Here is an 18,051-nt window from a genome sequence, read left to right on the forward strand (position 1 = left end):
GTATACAAAACAGATTACAAAACCAATATTGACCAATATGTTTTAACGCTAGGAACCTATACTATATACAACATAACAGGTTACAAACTGAAATAGTGACATTGGATACTGTAGAAGTTTGGTAATAGAAACAAATAATGAAATTTGCATAAAAATATGTTGCTAATGTGGGTGTCACAAAGTATACTCATGCCAATAATGGTTGTCACCCCCTTCAATTTGTTTAATTGGAGAGAGGGTGTGGGGTGGGGTGTGAGGTGTGTGCGGGGTTGGGGTGGGAAGGGGGTTGACAACCATTATTGGCATGAGTATATATTTGCACAAATTTACATACCGAGGCCTCACAGCAGTGCCCCTGCCATGCGACGACGGCCTATGTTCAAACCAGTGCGTGAGTGTGGTTTTATGTCGCTTTAAGCAATATTCCAACAATATCTCGACGGAGGAATGCACACATTTAGCCCAACGCGTTAACTGAAGTCACACCAACTGAGCGAAGTATCGTACAATCGTTAGTTGTATGTTGGTGAATCCAACATCCAACATTCGTGTCAAGTGATTTTATTATATGTTGTATAGGGTGTGTGTGTGTGTGTGTGTGTGTGTGTGTGTGTGTGTGTGTGTGTGTGTGTGTGTGTGTGTGTGTGTGTGTGTGTGTGTGTGTGTTTGTGTGTGTTTGTGGCCCATATCCGCCATTTTCTTTTATGACGTAACATAGGTGTGACCTTTGTGTGACCTTTGGGAGTCCCCTTCAGGCCCAGGTGTGTGTGACCTTCAGGTTGTGATTATTATTCAATTCTTTTATGAGTTTGCCGACTCGAGTGTTCACACAGCAAACGTGTTCAACGTAGAATTAATATCACACTATGAGGGGGAATTTAGCTGCAATTTATTAGGTCAAAAGTTAGATCAGAGCGCATTTTGTTAAATCAAATCACTAACCAGTTTAAAATACGCTGTCACACAAGGAACAACTCCGAAGTTCTGAGTATGTATTTAACATATCTGTGAACAATAAACGATTGTAGCTGTTAAATTTCATGCGCCACCGTATATGCTAAGCACTTCCATCCAGTCATTAAAACTGACCACCATTTTAAGTATTTAATGCTGTCATTTGTATCACTGATGCATATGCGTGTACAGATATGTTCAAGTAGGTGACAGTTGGTGCGGACCTGGGAGGGTTAATTTGTTCAGCTGCCTGTGTGTGGCTTCCTGTGCTCGCAAAGTTAGCCGGTTCAACTTGACCAGAAATTGTTTTATTGTAATTTAAAGGTCAGACTGTAATCATGTGTACATGGAATGGTTGTTGATAGTGTTCAATGTGATGTTGAATGTATAGTCACAAATGGTCAGCTTCCGTTATGTAGGGAGAGAAGTGTCTGACCGGAATTAAAGACCGGAAATAGTTGAGGACAGATGGTCACTGAATATCTCAAGTAGGGTGTCAAGTGGTTGTACAGTGATGAAATGATTTAGCATTTGTCATATATATTACTGAATGAATAAACAAACCTACATGTGTTCTCCTGTAAAACTTTCCAGTGCTTTTACTCAAAATTGTAAAACTTTACTCTCAAATTGCAAACTTAAAAACACATCTTATGTCCATGAATACTATATATGACACTTTTTTGACATCATGTGACACATAGGTTACACACATGCCGTTAACCGCTCTTATTCCACAGACAGTACAATGGAATACTGGTGTAATCTTCTTGTCACTGTATTGTGTGGGGTATGAAGAGGTTGGGACCTGGTCTTAAGAATTGTATTGTAGGTTAAATGTATTCAGTGACATAGGGAGGATTATTTATCACTTGTAAAACAAAGATTTGTACAACGAACAGTTGTCTCAGGTCAATCCTCCAGCAATGCATTAAGCGAGTGAGTGAGTCAAAGCCACAAGCATGGCGGAGACGGTAGTAAAAGCAACGAGCCATGCCATCATGTCGTTTAAGATATGCTGTTTGTGCCAAGGAAGGGCATCCACTGACAAGGTGTTGCACAGTCTCTGTGAATTCATTGCAAAGTCGACATTTCATGTTAATATTCTCTTTAAGAATCACATTTAGGCAATTGCGAGTGGGAAGTGACTGTTCCTGAGCAGGAAAAAGGAAGCCTTATTATTATTATAAGTTTTTGCAAACTTGCAACCAGCATGCATTACTGGGTGGTCTCAACGGACATCGTGCATCTGAAGTTTAGTGACAGTAGCTATATAGCGTCTCGATTGTTGATCAGCAGTCGTAACACATTCACTCCAGGGTTACAACAGGGGTAAAAAACGTCAGATATACATGTTGGGTAACTGTTGGGTATATCCCTGCGGTCTACATTGACGGGCAGCTGTATTAACGATCTACTTGACAGTGTCACCCGAGTCGAGGTACTAGGGCCACCAGGCTGGCGTAGAGGGAAAACCCGCCATATAGCCGTTATACTGCTGACAGTGCTGAGTGTTATACAACAACAAGAACAACAACCCAGTATCTCATGCAGATTTCATGGCATACATGACACTTCAACTTCCACCTAAAGAGACCTACCCGATACATACTGTACAGTCTGTTTGATTCAGTTTTGCTATATCGTGACTGTCTGTAAACAGAGAGCAATCTCCTAAGGTTACGTGAGTGAGTGAGTGAGTGCGTTCTGGCAGGAAATTCATGTTGAGTCATTATTTTGTATGAACTACTGTACACTAATGACATTTTTGTTTGGATGCTGTTTAACGCCGTCATCCGGAATATTCCAGCTATATGTCGATGGTCTGGTCTGGTCTGTAAATAATCAAGTCTGCAACCACACAATACAGTGATCAACAACATGAGCATCAATCTACGCAACTGGGATACGATGACACGTGTATACGAAGTCAGTGAGCCTGACCCCCCGATCCCGTTAGTCGCCTTTTACGACAATCATGGGTTACTGAAGACCAATTCTAACCCTCATCTTCACGGGTCAGAAACCTTATGAAAGATGTCACGAAAACCTAAATATGCCTTCTTTGATCACGTCGCCTGTGTGCATGCGTACTTATATTTTCCTGTATTTTATTTTATTGAATTTTCACTTTGTGCACCTTTTTCCTTCATGGTTAGCTGCTTTTGTGTCACTCCTAGTGTAAGTTTCATGGATGTTCATCTAGTAACAATAATATACAGAGACCAAGTAGTAAGACATGCCACACACGCCCACTGTTATCTCTCTCCATGATGAAAAAAATCTCTCAGCTGAAGATCTGGCGCCAGAACTGTTGTGTTCGCGGCGTGACGTCATATCTGGCGATAATGACGTCATGACTCTGTCCCCGGTCTCGGCACCCAGTTGCTGCTCACACAAGGAAAGTGTCTTGTTTACAAACATCGGCTGGGAACAGCTGGTTGTCTGTGAGACCCGGCTACCTTGGCGGCGTGACGTCATATCTGGCGATACTGACGTCATGGCTGTGTCCCGACCTTAGGCTGTGTACCTGCACCCAGTTGTTGTTGACACAAGGAGGTCGAGTGACTTGTTTACAAACATCAGCTGCGAACCGCTTGGGGCTGCAACAGTCATGTGACCCTCTTCCATACCCAAATTAATTCTCAAAGTATTGCTCTAATTATTATATTCATGTGTCCGTATTTTCACAGAAATACCCTGAATGCATCCAGACCAAACGATCCATGCGACGTCTATATATACGATGACAGTTACCATGATTTATGTATTTAAAGTTTGTTTTGCAGGTTATAATACATCACACAAACACCATACAAAAGAACAATGCAAGCTTCCAAGAAACACACTAACACTTTTAATCTTCTTACAATCCTTCCATCTTGCAGATTTCAGGATAAATGTATTAATTACAATCGTCTTAGCTAAAAGTTACACCCGTTTCACTAACCGATTTTAGGCCGATCGTAGCCGGTCCCGATCTTACGATCCGATCCTAGCTAAGATCGAGACTCTTTCGTGCGAGAGATAGAAAAAATGCGAGGCACGAGTTATCTCCCTTTCCTTAGTCTAGCAGACGATGGAAGTTGCTTTAGAACCAACAGTGATCGCGGACAAGAAACCTCGAGGGAGAAAAAGCAATTCTGAGGAAGTAGCCATTCTCATTGACGAAGGAGTCCACCATCACTCCCTTTTATCGGCTTATTTCGGACCCGGGAGTGACGAAGAAATCTAAAGATTCGATGTGGGAGAAGATAGCTTCAAAGTAAGTGCTTGTCCGTGTTTTCAACATGTTTATACACGTATATTCCTTTCGTTAATATGCATCCCTAAAGTTTAGCTTTTTTTCATCAGGAACATATTCTATTTGCACCGGTAAATTGGGCAGGTAACTCTCGATTGTAAACATCCCAATCATTTCCTACTTTACTTCCGCATTCCACATTCGGTAACGCAAGGACGTATAACGTCTCTGGGTATCGGTAAGATGGACACTTTTCTTCAACTTGAAATATCAGATGGTAAGTGATCACATAAGTTTGCTAAAAGAAATTACATTTAACTGATAATAAAAATGGAAGAAAGTAAGATATGTACCGCAGGGCTAAAACCTTTACTAAAACTATGAATTTGGATTTGACTCTGCAGTGAATTTAAAAGCACTTCTGCTTATAATTTGGCTTTTAGGCTCATTTCTGAAACAGGTTTATAGCCATTGACCTAAGTATCAACACAATATATATTTTAGATTATAATTCATAAATTGCATAAAGTATTAATGAAAACAGCCAACTTGGAGCCATGTACAACAAATCATAACGGACAAGTGAATATAATTAAGGTTTTTATTTATGTTTCATAACCCATTTCCTGAAGTCATGTAGAAGCAAGAACAATGACATGGACTATAATGAAATGATGATTGAAATATATCATTGACATATTCTTCAAAGAATTTGATATTATGACAAACAGATAATTATTTTATGATAAGAATATTGGATACTATACTATACTAATATTTCAGAATAAGTGCTAACACAGCTGGTGTTAGATCGGCAGGTGAAGTCCGCAAGAAGTGGAACGACATAAGGTAAAACTTCCTTTTGTTTTTCTTTGAATAGATTAACCTTGAAAATAATACTTTCACCCAACAATTGAAATTATCTATCACCTCAAGATTCATTTATGATTTTACACTTACCCAACCAACTCGTCTGACGGTCACAAATGATATCAGTGTACATGTATTCAATATTAACACATCAAAAGAGTTATTACGTAAATGAAGAGACTAGAGTGATTGAAGACGTACATGAAAATTGTATGATGAAAATTGTATGTACATGATCATTTTCTCCAGATTTCATCTGATTTAAATTGTGTATCACATTGTCTCTATACCAAAGTGATGAACTAGGTTCTCTAACATTCAGAACCTGTAATGAGCATGTGGCCTAAAGACTATATTTAATATTTGATTTCAGATGCCAGGTAAAAAAAAGAGCACAGCTCATGCTGTTATGCTCAATGAGCTGGATGAAAAGGTATGAAATGTTTACTTCACAGATAAAATAAATAGAAGATGAAATTTAATTTTCCTTATCATAAATCTATTTTGTTGAGTAGTATGTTTAGTTGAGACAAGAGAAAAATAGTTGCATAAAATATGATTATAACAAGTTGTATATTACCTGGTGAGGTTAAATAGCTGATTCATTTGAATATCAAAAGTGCCATTTATTACATGTACCACAAATATATTTCTTATGTGAAATTATAGTTTTCTTCAACATGTTCAAATTCATGTTTTCAGGTGCTGTCAACCATTCCTATTTGTCAAGTTGAGGGAATTGATGGGGGAATCGAAACTCCACTTTGTACTGGTAATTATAACTTAATTTGACACCTTTTCACCAAAACCAGTGGTCATAACAATGAAGATATATGAATTAGATTTTGAGGATAACTGTAATTTTAAGTAACTGTTTATCAAGTTAGGTTAATCAGGGATTTATTATCTGTACCTATTTTTGATTAATTAATCAAATAGTGATGCTACTGTATGTACATTGTTTATAGAAGATCAACCTCCAACAGTTGCAGTACAGAATACTTCAGATGAAGCATGTCTCCCTCAGGAAAGTGCTGCAGGTACATATTTATCAAAACAGTGTATAAATAATGAGAAATTGTGAACACAAAGGATGTTTTACATTTTCATATCCAGATATAGTAATTGAAAGTCTGTGTATTCTTACACCTCATAATGTGTCAAATTTCATAGACAATAAATATCAATGATTTTATGAGATTTGAAGTAAAGTTTTGTTATCAAAGAATTTAAACATTTTCAACATCTTTTTGTTCAATTTTTTAGCACCAAGAACAGTGGAATCAGTTAATGCGGGAAGTACATCAACAACATCAGTGGCGAGTGCTGTGATCCTCCCATCCCAAAAGATAGCAACAAGCACAGCGATGTAATATCCTCAGCTGTAGCACCACCAACCTCTACTGTAACCCCCAGAAGCGGATCGACAAGCCATGTGCAGGGTCTGGTAAAGGTAGAGGAGTCGAAGTTGGAGGTGCTGCAACAGCTGCTGAGTGTGGAGACACAGAGGCTGGCCGTGGAGAGGGAGAGACTAGCACTAGAGAGAGACAGAATGGCACTTGACCGGCAGCGTCAATTCAAACAATTCAAATGTTGAAAATTTCATCACACCTGTAATAAGTTTTGATTAATGAATGCGGCTTATTCTTTTACAAGATTACACATTAGGTTTGAAATGGGAGTATTTCATGCTTGTTTTTGTATCTTGTTAACATTCTTCACATATTTATAGACTTAATTTTTGTTTTGTCCCAGGTATTGAGTGCATTTTTGGGCCAGTTGTGATCTGTCTCTTAAATTCAAATTTTTGGCCTGATGTCCGGTAAAATGATGTATTTGAGGATAAATTGAGAACAGATAACAAGCAGGAAGAGTTCTCGGAAAAAACAAATTTATTGAAGAAAGTGCTGTTACTCAAATTGCAGACTTAAACCATTTTATAACAAATAAGGAAGAAACTTCAAAATATTTTGTTTCAACTTCCATGTTTATTTTAGTAATGTATTATTATATTTTTTCATATTATTTATTTATTTGCACTTTGTGTAATACAGCACATAGGATGTTCTCCCATACTTTTTCCAAGCATAGTGATCGATAAAAAAAAAATAGTACTGGTACAGATGACAGGCTGAAGCTATTCATGACAAAATTTACATTAATATTGTGACATAAATTAGCAAAAAAACAATTGATGTACTATTTGATGCATTCCTGCAGTTGAACAATATTTAATGGTGTGCATGTATAAAATAAACAAAATTGAGATTTTATGCTGTATTCATTGTTTATGGTTGAAGGTAATTACTTTTTAAAGGGAATATGCTACTTCTCACCATGTTCATGCTGTGAAGAAATAGTCAATGAGGTGTTGTCGGACTTGGTGGCCGTCATTGACCGCTCCTTGGTAGGGGTCATCTGTGTTGTCTTCCTCCATGGGTTCTGGTTGGGGTAGGCGCAGGTCTATGCAGAAGTTGTGTAAGTAGAAACACGCCAAAATTTCTTTGCAGCATTTCTTGGTAGAGAAGGGCAGGTATCCAGTGCTTTTGTGCAAACACCTGCAAACATTTTAACACTACTACTACACTTCATAATCAAAATCAACTTCTTTCATGAATTATCATCAATTTTACCTAACTGTTCAGTACAATTAATTTCATGAAAATCATTTTAATTTGACGAAGCTTTTATTTTTGATAATGACTGCAAGTTTATATTTGTTGTTATGAAACCAACCTGAATCGTGATTTCAGGACACCAAAAGCCCTCTCTACCACATTTCTTGTCTTGCAGTGTGCTAATTGGTATCTCTGCTGAGCCGGGGTGCTTGGATCTGCCAGGGGGGTCAACAACCATGGTCGACACCCATATCTTTGTCAAAACATAATTGAAATATTGATATGGCTATTAGAAAAAGAGTTGCATCAAGTTTTAAGTTATGTATTTATGATATGAACCTTAAGTTAAACTATCACAATTAGGTAACAGATAAAAATACCTTATATGCCAATCATGCTTTTATATATACAAATACATCTGACACTAATTAAGATTACTGTACCCTGAATCTCCAAGGAGAAAACCGTCTGGGCAATCATGTTGGAATGTTTGTCCAATGATACTGTTGTTTAGAATGGAGGAATTATGTGCAGATCCTGGCCATCTTGCCACATCATTAGTAAATCTGAAATGTTAAAGTAATGTACATTTTTTAATATAAAGACTCTGCATTTGTTTTTCTATTTGTAGTTCTTCAATCAAACTGCAAAATGTAATAAGAATAAGAAATAGGGAATATTAAAGAATGGGAAAACTACAAAAAATAAACTTAAAAGCGTTAATATATGATCAGCATGGGCGGATCCAAGAATTTTGAAAGGGGGTGGGTGGTGGTTTCGAACTCCCTGACCACCCTCCACCCCCCATTGGCTCCGCCAACGCAAAAAAACTCTTCAATGTGGTCTTAAGTAATTTTCAACAAAAAAAGTGTGGGGGGGGGGGGGGGGGTGTGTGTGTCGAATCCCTGAAAAACACACACACACACACACACACACACACTGGATCCGCCAATGATCAGTGTCCGATGGCATTTGAAGCGAGGATTTTCGAACGACAGTCTTAGCTCTACCAACTGAGACAAACCATGAGAAAATAATTTGTGCTTGCAGGAGACCTTTGGCCTCACCCTGACATTTTATTTTTGATATAATTCCTTACGTGTTATCAATAGAAATATACGTGTACTGTGTTAATCTTCATTTCACTAACGATTTTAAGTATAATTAAATGATGACGAGTTGGTAACAAATAGTCTAACCCTTAGAGGGCCCCATCTGTTAGTGGCAGGAAACCAATAGCCATTGGTCAAGATCGTTTCTAATGTAAAACAGGAAGTGTTTCGCCCGAGTCAGTATACCGAAACTTATGAATTCTACTTATTGCATTCCATCAAAAACATCAACCATCTTACCCGAGGGATGCATCGCATACTGCCTGCACATTAATGGCATGGAAGCCTTTTCTGCACACAAAAGCAGCCTCTTCGTCAGCAGGGGGCTTCGCAATCGGGATCAAAGTCCCATCAATGGCACCAATGACCTTAGGAAATCCTGCGAGTTTGAAAAAATCACTCTTTGTCCTAATGATACTCCCCCGTGTCTGGTCGATGGAAATATTATTCAACGCATCACATATACCCTGAATGGTAGGACGAAGCAGCCTAGATACGCTTGACTTGGATATACCATTAAGATCTCCAAGTTCAACAAAAAATTCACCCTTCCCGAGAAATCTTAGGGTAGTCAACACCTTGGTTTCAGGGGAAAGTGCGTGTGAACGCTTGGTATCTGGCATAATATGTGGCTGAACCTTGTTGATCAGCATGAACAAGGCGTGACGAGGCATCCTATACCTCGCCACAAGCACATCATCCGATAATGTGTCTAGAATCTGTGAGCGGTCTCGAAAAACACGCTCACGGTGTAAAGCTCGCTCTTCTTCTTCACATACAATAATGAAAGTCGCCATTTTTGTTTCTCTACGATTGATTTTAGCGATCCTAAGTTGGTCATGAGCAACTTAGACTTTGAATCTAAACTTTACGATTGACTTAGGTAAGATTGGTTAGTGGAACGGTATGCCGATCTTAACGTCACGATAAGATTGGGATTTTAGGGGTTTACGATTGGCGTAGGGCTAAGATCGGTTAGTGGAATGGCACCCTGGTCTGTAAATAATCAAGTCTGCAACCACACAATACAGTGATCAACAACATGAGCATCAATCTACGCAACTGGGATACGATGACACGTGTCAACCAAGTCAGCGAGCCTGACCCCCCGATCCCGTTAGTCGCCTTTTACGACAATCATGGGTTACTGAAGACCAATTCTAACCTTCATCTTCACGGGTCAGAAACCTTATGAAAGATGTCACGAAAAACTAAATATGCCTTCTTTGATCACGTCGCCTGTGTGCATGCGTATTTGTATTTTCCTGTATTTTATTTTATTGAATAGATAGTAAAATGAACTACACCACAAAAGGAATTGCCAACAGACAAGAGTTTATTAAGAGGCAAAAATGGTTGCTTATATTGTTACCAATTTTCAATTTTGGCACTTTTTTCTTCATGGTTAGTTGCTTTTGTGTCACTCCTTGTGTAAGTTTCATGGATTTTCATGTAGGAACAATAATATACAGAGACCAAGTAGTAAGACATGCCACACACGCCCACTGTTATCTCTCTCCATGATGAAAAAAATCTCTCAGCTGAAGATCTGCCGCCAGAACTGTTGTGTTCGCGGCGTGACGTCATATCTGGCGATGATGACGTCATGACTCTGTCCCGGTCTCGGCACCCAGTTGCTGCTCACACAAGGAAAGTGTCTTGTTTACAAACATCGGCTGGGAACAGCTGATCGTCTGTGAGACCCGGCTACCTTGGCGGCGTGACGTAATGGCTGTGTCCCGACCTTGGGCTGTGTACCTGCACCCAGTTGTTGTCCACCCCCGGAGCTTTACCATTCCAACATTTATGTACATACACGTGTACATATGAATCACAAAACTAAACCTGAAGTATGAACGATATGATACACGCAGCGGAGAAGGGGTGGGGATAGTGTTGGTGTTACTGTATCACAGTACTCTTTATCTGATCACCTGATATCGCCCAAACCCTCACAAATTAGCTGTCTGCTGACATGAGCAGTGCAACGTGTGTGCTATGCTTCTGTAAAATATTATGGTCATTATACATGCATACTCTTCAATTATTAGCTTTCTTTAATTAGGCTTTCGTCTCAGTAGGGGGCGGTGGGGTAGCCTAATGGTTAAAGCGTTGGTTCGTCACGCCGAAGACCCGGGTTCGAATCCCCACATGGGCACAATGTGTGAAGCCCATTTCTGGTGTCCCCGCCGTGATGTTGCTGGAATATTGCTGAAAGCGGCGTAAAACCAAACTCAGTCAGTCAGTCTGTCGTCTCAGTAATCATTGAATCATTTCATGTTAACTTATATATACTCACACGCATAAGAAACGCAAGTTTTTTACCCAAATAGGTAACAAACTCGGACCCTAAATTAATATGGGTTTTTGGCATACATTGAAGCCTGATGGTGTTATCAATACGTTTTGATGCGTTTTGGAAGGCCCGAGCAAAAACACATCAATAGAAGGAATCACCAAAACGCACCATACAAATGAACATGTGGGTAGCATGTACACACTTCTCGTGAAATCTAACATGCACGAATTGTCACCACCATTAGTGCGTATAAGACTGCACAAAAATTAGGTCTATTACTTGTTCAACAATGCCACGCTTAACTCAGATTGAAAGAAACAAGGCTATCAGACGTTCGGAAGCTGGAGTGTCTGTCCAAATGGTGCCCGTCATTTCGACGTAAACATAACCACTATTTACCGTCTCCAGCATCGATACAACGCTACAAAGACCACAGATGACCTTCCTCGGAGCGGTCGTCCAAGGGTCACAACCCCTCGACAAGATCAGCACATTACCCATCAACACCAGCGAGATCCGTTCTTGTCAACCCCTTTACCTTTCGAAAACTTAATGATGTCATCAGTCTTGGTTGCCAATGAAATGTCTTTCAGTAGTCAACATTGGTTAAGGTATACTGTACAGATATCCCACCTTTAACACTTTCCGTGGCGGACATGGGTTCCGGTCTACTGTACAGATATCCCGCCTTTAACACTTTCAGTGGAGGACATGGCTTCCAGTCTACTGTACAGACATCCCACCTTTAACACTTTCAGTGGTTGACATGGGTTCCAGTCTACTGTACATACATCCCACCTTTAACACTTTCAGTAGTCTACATGGGTTCCAATGTACTGTACAGATATCCCACCTTTAACACTTTCAGTGGCGGACATGTGTTCTAGTCGACTGTACAGATATCCCACCTTTAACACTTTCAGTGGCGGACATAAGCTCTAGTCAAATATATTGATGTTATAGCTTTATTGTTTCTCTGGCCAACATACCTTCTAACTTTACAGACACCCTACCTTTAACACTTTCGATGCCTAATTCGTAACCCCTATGCACGATATATGTCTTATAAAATTAATTAAATGTCAGGACTACCATTAAACATAATGTGTTGTACTACCAACACTTACATTAACGGTATTAGTTTGTCTCTTCCATCAGTCGTCAGCTTCATGTATATGTGTGCTGCTCATATTACATATAAACATACTAATCAGCAAGGAGGAAAGCAATGCTCCAATCATGTCACTGCATCATAGAAGTGCATTGGCTGACCTTAAAAAAGCGTTTGTATTTAAGTATTTAAACTCTACTGTAACACACACTCGCTGGCGCGACCGCATATGTTGACTGTGCTACCTTCGATGGTGAATATCTGATAACAGAGCCTCCAGGGTCTATTATAAGTAAATCATGGCTGCTGTCGTTCCGAAGTATTCCGTGAGGAGGGGAACCCGAGCTGATATAACCGCTATTAAGAACTTAACAGACATAGAGGAATGGGAAATTCCGACTGACCTCATGTACTGTTCGTTTGACATGGACTCTAGGGCCTGGTTTGTGGCGGAGTCCGACACGGGAGAAATACTAGGTAAGTGTCAGTGCAGTATGGCACAACGAATGCCATTTCTGGTCCTAAGTAGCAGGCTAAGGGCTAAGGGGTAAGGTTGTTTGGTATTACGAACCACTGAAGATCCCGGTTAGAATAGCAAACATTAGTCCAGTAGCTAAAAGCAATTTTCAGTTTTACATGACATGCTTGTCGAAAGGGGCAAGTAACAGGATCGGGTGGTCATGCGCGTGCTGTTGATCCGTTGTCTCGTCCAGACTCGATTATTTACAGACCGCCGTCTTATAGCTGGTATATCGCTGAGTGCGGGGTTAAACAACAACAACAACAACAATGATGTTTTTGATTAATTCGAGATTGATTGCTACTACTACAACCTCGGTCTTCAGCAACCCATGCTTGTCGTAAAAGGTGACTATCGGGATCGGGTGGTCAGACTCGCTCACTTGGTTGACACATGTCATATTAGCCCAACTGCATAGATGATGCGCGTGCTGTTGCTCACCTGATTGTCTGGTCCAGACTCGAAATTTCTTACAGACCACCGCCATATACCTGGAATACTGCGGAGTGCGAGGTGAAACAACAAAGAAACCTTACCGGCGTTGACATAACTAACCAATAGTCTATAAGTTAGGTCACGTGATACAAAGTTAGATACAAAGATAAAACAACAAGTGTAGATCCACGAAGCTATGATATGTTGCGTTGACTTGATATGGGCTTAAGGTGTGCCTTGAAGTAAATTGGTCAAGGTAACCCGGGTTTCATAAAGGGGTCTTGTTTACGTAACCATTAACGTTGATTTGAAGGTATGGTTGAATAATTATGCTTCGATTTACTATACATTAAAGGCCTACTTGGCAAAATGTTTAACAACTACAAAAAAGTTATTTATTTGAAAACCAACCATCACCGTCGGGCCGAATGTCTGACGTATTTAGAACATGCAACATTTCCGTTAAACATTTATATTTGGCTATTTACTTCCATACGTATAAGGCTTATTGGGAAGTGAGCAAAATTGACGTATTTTGAGTGAGTGAGTTAGTGATAAGTCAGTCGGATGTGGGAGGAGATCCAGAGGTCATATAGAGGTCATAGACGTTTATCGCTTTGTGTAGTGCGGGGGACATCAGTTGGAGATGTTAAACTCTTTTTGAAACGAATTCGTGAACAATCTATAAATATGTTGTACAAAGAATATTATTCCACTCCAGATAACAGATCTCGTGAAGAAACGTGTCTACTGAAACATTGAAGAGGTTATGCCCATTGTGTCATTTAGCTATGGAAAATGAAATTCATCTTATTTTTGAAACACTGGGGCGCCATCTGTCAAATTATTCTGTATCGGCTTTTACGTCTCTCCTCAATTCAAGAGATGATGATGTCATATTGATAGTGGCTGCATATGATAGAAATGAATTTGTTCTTCGAAATAAACTGCTAAATATTTGCATGTATTCGATTATGTAAAACTACCTCAGTGTAACTCATTTTATGTGGATCGGAGACCATTCAATAAATATCTTAGACTTGACCTGACACAGTGAGTGAGTTTAATTTTATGCCCCATTAGCAATATTCAAGTCTAGTGGTTAAAGTGGTCGCTCATCACGCCGAAGACCCGGGTTCAACTCCCCACATGGGTACTATATGTGAAGCCCATTTGTGGTGTACCCGAGATATTTGCTGGGATATTGCTAAAACGGCTTACAACTAAACTAACTCACTCACTATTAATCAAGTCTGGAACATGAAACCTTGACAGACATCAAGATCAGTCTCCCACAAAGCCAGGGTACAACTCAAATGATAAGCATTGCTTGCTCAATTCTCTCAAAAAAATCCCAATTGAGCTTATAGTGAGTATAGTTTTATGCCGCTTTTAGAAATATTCCAGCAATATCACGACGGGGGAAACGAGAAATGGGTTTCCAACATGTGGGAAATCGAACCAGGGTCTTGGCGTGATGAGCGAAGGCTTTACCTACTAGGCTACAAACCGACCTAAAAGTTCAGACATTTTAATAATTCTTATGCCTATCTATCTGTATTCATTGTGATTATTTTAACAGCTTGCCGTGTCTTGGTGTGTTATACGGAGGAGTCAGTAGCTGGCGGCATTTATATTGTCAGGAAAGACCTCAGAGGCAAAGGAATCGGACGCGATGTGAACGTGCAGTCCCTCAAGGCAGTGGGTGACGCCAACATCACCATATCGGCCACCTACGTTAACCTTTACGACACCCGTGGCTTCACTTTCTACTATGACGTACACCAGAAACGAGGACCAGCGGAAGTAATACTGGGAGCAATTCCGGAAGCGGAAGTGAGTCCGGATATCAGAATACTTCCATACGAAAGTGCCATGTTTAGTGAGCTGAAGGCATACGACGAAACGTTATGTGAAACCGAGAGGTGTTACTACATCAAAAACTGGATCATCGGCCATGCAAAATATATTCTCATTGCTCGCTCCAACACCGGACGCGTATTAGGATATGGACGATTGGCTGTGACAGAATACGGCCATGAGATTGCACCGTTGTATGCTGATAGTGACATCATAGCGATGACACTGTTGAAAAGACTATTGCAACAGGTGAATCCGAACGATTCTATCAATATGTTTATCACTTCTGAATCCAAAGCAATGATGGAGATTAATCGCAAAGTTTCTCTAACAAATGTTGTTACGCTTCATAAAATGTACACTAAAAAGCGAGTACCCGGAACACCTGGGCGGTTGTATTCCTTATCTGCCATGGCATTATCCACTGCATAATGCCCTTCCACACTCCACTGTTGCGCTATACCACGAAGCTTTGGGTTTCAACAAATGAACATAAATGATCAGGTTTTAGCGTTAAGCGCGGAATTTATGAGACGATTTCATGCTTACAACATGCAGTTACTAGCAACAATAAACTTTCTGAACATTCTGGAGCTGATATCTAGTTAGCATGTAATTACAATATACAATGTAACCAGGCTTATAAACAGACATATGTTGCATGACTGAAATAAATTCTAACCCACGAAATATAGTGTATGGTGTTGTTGTTTTACAGAATTGTCGAAGGTTTGTCGTTTCAAACTGTTAAAAACTGATAACATGGAAGAGCAACTACATCACTCTGGTTCGAAACAACGGTTGTTTCATCATTGTCCACTTAAACAGGATATATACTTGGACTCTCTGCAGTAAAGGGGCGAGTCTTTGAAACGACTCGTTCGTATATGTTTCTTTGCTTATAGCCAATACTTGTCATAAGAAGCGGTTACTTTTATCAGCCCAATGTAGGAGGTTACTCTCAACCCAAGTATTTTCTCCTTCTGCTTGAATAACCGTCAAGTTTATCCTCCTCTACAACACTTGAGAGAAAATGTGCGCCTCTTCACGAAACAAAACATGCCATACCAACACAAAAGGGTTGCATGAGGACAGTTAAAAGTAAACCTACCTCACCATTAACCATTCTACTGGAGCTGACCTTCAGTGAAGGTAACTGAAAACCTTTACACCACCATAAGGATGGCATGTAGAACATGTCACCTGGTGACTGTCAACACTTCTTGAGTTGTACACATAATGGCTGTCAGACTGGCTAAAGCAAACGAAAGTAATGGGACACGGCAATGTAAATTCATCTTCAGGCATATCAATGATATTATACAGTAGAGAATTGACAATTCCCTTACTACTGATTTACTTAAAGGAAAGGAATACAAAAGGTATATATTTATATACAACTAATCAACCATAATCTTTAACATGGCTTACGTTTCACATTTGAAAGCACTTTTTGCTGTGGGATTCAATGTACCTGATGAAAAATATTATTTTACTTGCACATTCAATAAAAGAAATACCATTTGTGATTCCTAAACCCTAAGTACCATTGGAATCAAACAGGAATAGAGTTATCGTTCTTGTTTGAAGTAGTTCTGATGTTCATGCGCCAATATGAAATCCTTCCAGAGGGGCACGAGTCACTATTCTGCTTGTCTGGAATAACACTAGTTGGTCATGAATGATATACACTCATACCCATAGATTCACAATTACGCGGTATTAACACAAGACTGTCTCACAGGAGCGATCAACTTTCCTATAGTCAGCTTACAAGCAGTATCCCAAGAGCTTCATGGATTTAATGCCACAAACTTATCCCTTCCAGACAAGATTGCAAACAGCATCATACAAGACAGATCATCGATAAACCTAAGCTTACGTTGAAGAAAGGGACCAAACAATATCTATACCCAGGGGCAGGTCTACTTCTTGCTTGAATGTCCTACCCCTAATGCAATGGGTAAGTCCAGCATTTGCAGTAGTGTCTTATAGTAAACGTCAGAGAGGGGAGTTGATTTCAAGTTTGAAAGTGATTGTCTTCAACCTTTGAAAATAGATATGGTCAGATACTATACAATATATACGTCAATAAGTAAGATACAATACAGTGTAAATAAATTCAATAACCTCAGTGACTAAATATTGTAAATGTTCACAACTTGAACAAAAGTAAGATACAATACAGTTTAAATACATTCAATAACCTTTGTGACTAAATATTGTAAATGTTTACAACTTGAACAAAAGTAAGATACAAAACAATGTAAATACATTAAATAACCTTAGTGACTAAATGTTGTAAATGTTGACAACTTGAACAAAAGTAAGATACAATAAAATGTAAATAAATTCAATAACCATAGTGACTAAATATTGTAAATGTTTACAACTTGAACAAAATGAATGTAGTGGTGTGCAGCATATTTTAAGCAGTAAATACGAGAAGTAGTAGCTGTGAAGTTTAACAACCCTAAGCTTAACAATCGCCAAAAAAAGAAATGGTCTTTGGGCAGCCCAGCTTGGGGTATGGTTAATGTTATGATAGCTTTTACGTGGTTAATGTTATGATTATATTGCAGTGAAATGGTTTGTTGAACAATGTTGTGATTGTATTACTTTGTTGTTGTTAAGATTCAGTAGAAGTTCATGGCATTGTATTTTAACTATTAATTAGTTGGTAGGAATGTAATACTTTCTAACGTCAGCAGCGATGTGGAAGTTGCTGTATTTTGATGCTTTTGGAGTCACGTGTCATGCTAAGAGACCCTCGCTGATCGAGAACAGCTGTAGGCGATTCTAGCATGCCACAGAACGTACCACTTTTACTATAGAAGTGAGACAACACGTGCCTCCCTCCTCTTACATTACATCAAGATCCGGGTTCTTGTGAAGTTCATTTCCGTGTCCACTCTGATTCTGTATCCCAGGCCTATTCTAGAATATCGACTGTTGCTGCTGTTATATTTGTGAATTACACATTCTCAGTAACGTACAGGTTGTAGGACTTGCTTATAGGTTGAGTCCC

The 18,051-nt window shown here is 39.4% G+C and overlaps 2 protein-coding genes across 2 annotated transcripts; one reads left to right on the forward strand and one right to left on the reverse strand.

Annotated features, from left to right (window-relative positions):
• Positions 1-7,409: 7,409 nt before the first annotated feature.
• LOC124269579 (putative nuclease HARBI1) lies at positions 7,410-9,595 on the reverse strand. Its single transcript, XM_046704603.1, has 4 exons — positions 9,039-9,595; positions 8,130-8,252; positions 7,805-7,939; positions 7,410-7,626 (listed from the first exon to the last, which is right to left on the reverse strand). Exons 1-4 carry the CDS (start codon positions 9,593-9,595, stop codon positions 7,410-7,412), a joined length of 1,032 nt encoding a protein of 343 aa, XP_046560559.1.
• Positions 9,596-12,507: 2,912 nt separating this feature from the next.
• On the forward strand, positions 12,508-15,272 carry LOC124269580 (the record flags this gene model as incomplete). The annotated part of the gene is made up of 2 exons (XM_046704604.1): positions 12,508-12,685; positions 14,746-15,272. Coding segments are annotated over exons 1-2 (705 nt in total), but the record flags the coding sequence as incomplete, so codon positions are not given.
• Between the last annotated feature and the right edge of the window lie 2,779 nt (positions 15,273-18,051).

Source organism: Haliotis rubra, unplaced genomic scaffold, assembly GCF_003918875.1.
Source record: "Haliotis rubra isolate DU_JTF1 unplaced genomic scaffold, ASM391887v1 Scf1457, whole genome shotgun sequence".
Classification (NCBI taxonomy): Eukaryota; Metazoa; Mollusca; class Gastropoda; order Lepetellida; family Haliotidae; genus Haliotis; species Haliotis rubra.